Source organism: Dermochelys coriacea, chromosome 2 (genome assembly GCF_009764565.3).
Source record: "Dermochelys coriacea isolate rDerCor1 chromosome 2, rDerCor1.pri.v4, whole genome shotgun sequence".
In the NCBI taxonomy this organism is placed as follows: domain Eukaryota; kingdom Metazoa; phylum Chordata; order Testudines; family Dermochelyidae; genus Dermochelys; species Dermochelys coriacea.
Genome location: NC_050069.1, coordinates 169456624 through 169462623, shown reverse-complemented (window position 1 = coordinate 169462623; position 6000 = coordinate 169456624). Strand labels below are relative to the sequence as shown.

The 6000-nt window shown below is 39.1% G+C and overlaps 1 protein-coding gene across 19 annotated transcripts in view; it reads right to left on the bottom strand.

Annotated features, from left to right (window-relative positions):
- Positions 1–1669: 1669 nt before the first annotated feature.
- TNS3 (tensin 3) overlaps positions 1670–6000 on the bottom strand; it is a 338104-nt gene continuing 333773 nt past the window's right edge. For all 19 annotated transcript variants that reach the window (XM_038389568.2, XM_038389570.2, XM_043508663.1 and 16 more), the window contains one exon: positions 1670–5546. In XM_038389568.2, coding sequence (XP_038245496.1) covers positions 5402–5546 — 145 coding nt within the window. In that variant the 3' untranslated portion in view covers positions 1670–5401. The remainder of the gene's footprint in view (positions 5547–6000) is intronic.

Genomic DNA, 6000 nt, shown 5'->3' with positions numbered 1-6000 from the left:
GACAGCAAAAAGCTAGGTTCAGTCTGTCTGGGGGGGCTTAGCATGCACTGTCACAACAGTTCTCTAATCCAGGGGTTCTCAAACTTGATTGAACCGTGACCCCCTTCTGACAACAAAAATTAGTACATGACCCCAGGATGGGGTACCAAAACCTAAGCCTGCCCGAGCCCCACTGCCCCAGGAGAGGGAGTCAAAGCCGAAGCCCAAGGGCTTCAGCCCCAGGCCAGGGGCCTGTAACCCAAGCCCTGCCATCCTGGGCTGAAGCCCTTGGGCTTGGGCCCCGGGCAGCGGGGCTCGGGCTTTGGCCCTGGGCCCCAGCAAGTCTAACCCCAGCCTTGGCGACCCCATTAAAACAGGGTCACGACCCGCTTTGGGGTCCCAACCCAGTTTGAGAACCATTGCTCTAATCCAAATTCTCTTTAGCTCACACAGAAGCAGCCTGTGATCTTCTTAATAACCCAGCCATTCACTTTAGGGCATTTCCAAATTTCATTGAACTGCCTTGACAAAGAAAGTTTTGAATTTCTTTTGAGTCTGCTTTCAAAGACAAAATTATGCAGGTCAAGCTATTGTCCATGGAGTAGTCTGGTTAACTCTGACAAAGACCTTTCATGATCAGTTCCCAAAGCCTTATGCCTACACTTCACATCTGTCCTTAATGATGAACAACAGTCATCTGCATTGAATTAAAAATTCTCTCCTTTCTCTTCCCCATAGACAGAGCATTATCAACAGTTTTTCTTACTGCCTCAGAAATATGGAATTACAGCTTCTACTTACTGGATTCTTAAATTATATGACAAGTATTAAATAAATACAAAGCTATATTTCCCAGAAGGTCAGCTGGTAGCTTAAGTATAGTATAGTTCAAATATTGATTACCTTATATAGAGCAATTCCTAAACCGTAATGAAAATGCAGTGTATAGAGAGCCAAGAAATCTAACAACTGCCCTGACACTCAATAGTGCTAATTGGAGTCTTCCTGAAATACAGGATTTCTATGTTGATTATAAAGAAAAGGGCTACTCCAAACTGTACTTTTAATGAAGCAACTGTTTTCAGCTCTAATGGAGTTTCGTTCTGTTCTCTCTTTCGCTTTGGTTTATTTTAGGGGGAGTGTGGAGGTTCCAAAGAAATCCCTGTCACATTCATTTCCCCATCCCCAGCATACATCTGATGAGAGAAAAGTAGTACACAAAAATCTTTACTGAATCAATGTACTAGTCATCACCAGACATAGTGATTATAATTTGATCCGTGTGTTCCAATATACTCTCATTATTATAGTGCCATTTGAAGTACAGAAAGCCATAGAATGGGAAACTATGGGTGGGGTTTTGACAAGAACAGCGTTGGCCTCACTGCTCCCATTGAAGCAAATGGTAGAACTCCCACTGATTTCAGTAGGTGCGGCACTGGGCCAGCACTGAATGGTTTGAAAAATCCTATTCCACTGCGTTAGGTGGGTGAACGATAGTCTCAATTAGGTTACAATTCTCTGTGGCACAGGTCCTATGTCATAATGACAGCCTTGATTGGGGGTTATGACGACAGAGGACACAAAACCTTGGCTCAAAATGCCGCTAGTCAGAGTGAGCAGCATGAAGCGTATCATCTGGGGAAGGTTATTCAATCACTTCAAAACTGACCATTTTCACACTGTGCTGTGAGATTTCAAATTTATAATTTTATTATAATCTGAATAGAGTTGATATTTAAAGAGCAGAGAAAATGACTATACAAAGAATTTATAGAACATTCATTTACATACTGGATACTTTTCGTTTGTTTTGTTTTTTACAGTTTCAAGAAAAGGGCAAAAAATGTTCACTAATAGGTAAGGCAGAGAAGGAAACATTAAAATTTTAAGGATACTTTTGGATACATGAGAACCATTTAATTAAAAACCTTTAAAAACATGGCTTTCAGCATTTTTGTAGTTTAACACTGTAAGATTATAGTAGCACATTTAACAAGCAGGTTAATAGGAGCGTGGTTAAATACACGAGGCAACTTTGCTGGCATTACTTATGAGACTGCATATACACATCTATCAAAATCCTTAGAAGGAAAGTGCTATACTATTTAGTCATGTATTTACCGTGAATCAAAGTTGTATGAATGTGTTTATGTATATACTACACAATTATATTTACTGTACTATTTTACTTTGTGTTTTTAAATATATTCCATATGAAAACAAAGCATGTGATAATATACCATAAAAAGGAACACACATAAGAAAGGGTTTCTTAGTAACTATGGCAATTTCCTCCTTCCCATTACTCAGTGCAACCTAAGTCCCCAGGTAAGCACCTTGAAGAGCCCAGACCTGAATTCCTAATGCTCCTAAAAGCCCAACAAATTCAATAGGTTTTTAGAATTCATAAGGAATGCAGAATAAGGCCCACAGTAGCAAAGCCTATCTATTGGAAATCAAACTTTCCATCCTCAGCAGAATGGGGCCAAAGGCTGCACAGTGGCTGACACCAGCTTTTATGGGGACACTCAAACCTAATTTATCTCACACAGAATCCGAGAGCCATAATTTACACGATGGGTTAGACTGAGTGCAGGTGTGACTCCACTGATGTCCCTAGTGAAGAATCTCCAGCTGGAATGTAGGAGAAATTTCAGTTGAGAATATTCAATGAGTTCCAACTTGCCAGCTAGGTTTCAGAACCGAGTAAGGGATCTATCAGCCTTCTGGTTCCTGAGGATATGGGTCCTCCAAATGAAACCAAGAGACCAACATTAACCAACAGAGATCAATTTCTTTATTCTAATGGAACCCACCAGAATTCCTGGTTGGCCCACTGGTCCCAATGTTTTTGAAAGGGATCAAGGTTACCAAATAAACAATCACACTGCATTCTTTTTAGATGGTACAAAAACATTGTTTGATTAATGAACCTGTTTGATGGAAGAATGAAAATATTTGGTACAAATCAGAGGCACTTGCCATTGTTGCTTCAATGGTAGCTTTACTTTGAACTGCCTATCCTTTCTATATACATACAATGCCCACTGTTATTAATGTAAGCCACTTCCTGGTCCAAATACATTAATTTGTAATCTTGCCCCAAGTCCCCATACAAAAGTACACAATTATTTACACTGAATTCATGGTTATACAAATAATTTGGTAACAGATTTTGTCCTTGGCCCCTGCATAAGGTGCCTGTGGTTCTTATAATTCTAAAAAAAGGAGTCTGTTAATAAAAGTTAGAACAACTTGTGTTAGAACCTTGATTATTGCTCCAAAAGATCCCCGTCTCCCCCGCTGGTAATAGCTCACCTTAAGTGATCACTCTCATTACAGTGTGTATAGTAACACCCATTGTTTCATGTTCTCTATGTATATAAATCTCCCCACTGTATTTTCCACTGAATGCATCCGATGAAGTGAGCTGTAGCTCACAAAAGCTTATGCTCAAATAAATGTGTTAGTCTCTAAGGTGCCACAAGTCCTCCTTTTCTTTTTGAGAATACAGACTAACATGGCTGCTACTCTGAAACTTGTGTGTTTGTGTTTGCATGCAAATGGTTTTTGGATCAGGATAGGTGGGAAATTGTTATTTAAGCCAACTCTATAATTTTTCCTATCCCTCCTAACTATTTTCTGGTAAAAAGAGACTTAAGCAATTTAAGTCTCAAAGTGGGGATAGTTATCACTCAGCCCACTGTTTCTTGTGACTGTGTGCACAGAGCCCTGCACCGTTTTATACATCAGGTCACCAATGTGTAGATTTGGCCCTCAAACCGAAGGAACAGAAATGTTTGGCATGTCAAATAATTGGGAATTTCAGTTGTCTGTAACTTCCAATTCCTGTTTCTGGGCCTGATCCTGTTCCCGGGCCTGATCCTGTTCCCTTTGGGTGAATGGGAATTTTGCAATAGACTTCAAATGGGCCCTCTGCTCTCACAGAAAATTACTACAAGTCACCTACCCTACTTTATAGTATATATATTTATGTTATAAAACTAACTACAGCATAACATTTAGTTTTATAAAATACAAATGCCACTACTTGACTTACTCGGACATATGAAGGACATGTGTGACAGATTGTCTTGAACATGGATAAGAGTAACAAAAAATATTCTTTTCCCTTTTGGATTTCTTGACTCAAGAAATTATTTTAAAAATTCACCTATAAAATTTAACACTAATCCATACAAATTGAAAAACAAAAAAACGAAACCCCACCTTTTATTAAAAAAAAAATCTGTCAGAAAGAACCTATGTATGTAAGAAACTATGAGGAGGGAGGACCGATTTCATAGTCAAAGCATTATTTCAGAGACACATGAGCTGGGAAGTGGTTTAATACTGTAAAACAAGAGTCTAAATATGAAACTCTACCCTATAGTAAGGCACATGCAACATACTATACTTATGCAAAATAAAACTAAGGCGCAAAGATCATGAATGGCTTTACTATAAGAACAATCATATAATATATCAAGATTTGACGTCTACTATAAATAATCTGGCAGAGGCAAAAATATAAATTATATAAAATCATTTTCTTCTTTGCTTTTCCCTCATTTTTATCCTGTGATTATTAAAATACAGCATCTTTCCTGCTTAACTCTTCATATAAAAATAATAACAAAAATACCATTAACAGAATACATCAAGCTTTCTCCACATGACTCTTTTTGGTTATCCCTCTCCCATTGAAAATTATACATGCTAAATAAACTCAGCCTTCTTTATACTAAACATGGAGTAATGTCCCTGAAAAATCCACGTCTCTGCACCATTTTTAAAAGAAATCAACCTGCACTAACCTTCTCCTAACATACATCTTCCCCCTTCTCAATCAACTCCCACCATTATCATATAAAGATGAAGGGAAGAGCAAATTGTCCTTCACAAACCACCACTCTCTTAAGAGCATCGGTTTGTCAGGCCTATAGCTACCACTGATGCAACTGTGGCAAGTGTCTAAGTAAGAGAATGCATGTGGTTCTAATACATTTTCCTACAGAAATAAAAAAAAAAAGGCGTGATCTAATGAGTTGGCAAATTCTTCCTTTTCTGATACAAGATGGAAAATGGTGCGTGAAAATATATTTAAAACCCTGCACTATAAAGCCTTTCTTCTCTGTTTAATTCAGACATGGATTATGCGGGTTTTGGTGCATCCAACTGCATTCACTCACAATTTTGCCCTTTGATTTAAAAAAACAATGCTTTGATAGGTCCAAGGCATCTTCAAAGAAAGGATCACACTCTTTGTAACATTATGCAGATGGAACATCCTCTGCTTTCCTTCTTGGGAACAGTTAGGTTTGGATAATGTAGCTGCAAACTCCCAAGAACGCTTTTTCTCCTAAGCTACCTTCCCCCCCCAGTCAGTGAAGAGCTCTGAACCAAGGCTAGGAAGGCTTCAGATTTTCTTCTGGGAACCAATCATGACCTTTGATACAAAGTTCACAATGGCACTGGCAGGTTGCTCTGGATCGTGCTCTGCAAACAGGTGGCACACGTTATCCGTGGCGCTGCCTTGCTTCCTTGCAACAAATCCAAACACTCTGCAGGAGGCAAAAACAAAAACATGTTACAGAACAGAAGGCATCTTATTTTCAAAAAAGCAAAAGGTTTACTTTCCTCCACCAAACATTAGTTTTTTTGAAAAAGAAAGTACTTTGCTGCAGGGTTCTAGTAAATGCACCTACTTTTGTCACACCAGTTTAGAGAGTTAGCAACATCCGACTTTGATTACTGTTAGTGGAGACCATGTGGTTCAGCAGTAGGCAGGGCACAGGACTGGGCGGGGGGGGGGGGAAGAGAGAAATCAAATGAGCTTGTTTCTATTCCTGGCTCTGTCACTGATTCACTCTAAAACTCTGGACAACTCACTTAGACTTACTATTTAAAACGCATATGCTAATTTTGTGTAACATGTTCTGGGTGCCTGACATGACACAACTAGGTCCTGAATTGGAGAGGTGCTGAGCACCTAGAACACAACTGAAGTCAATGAGC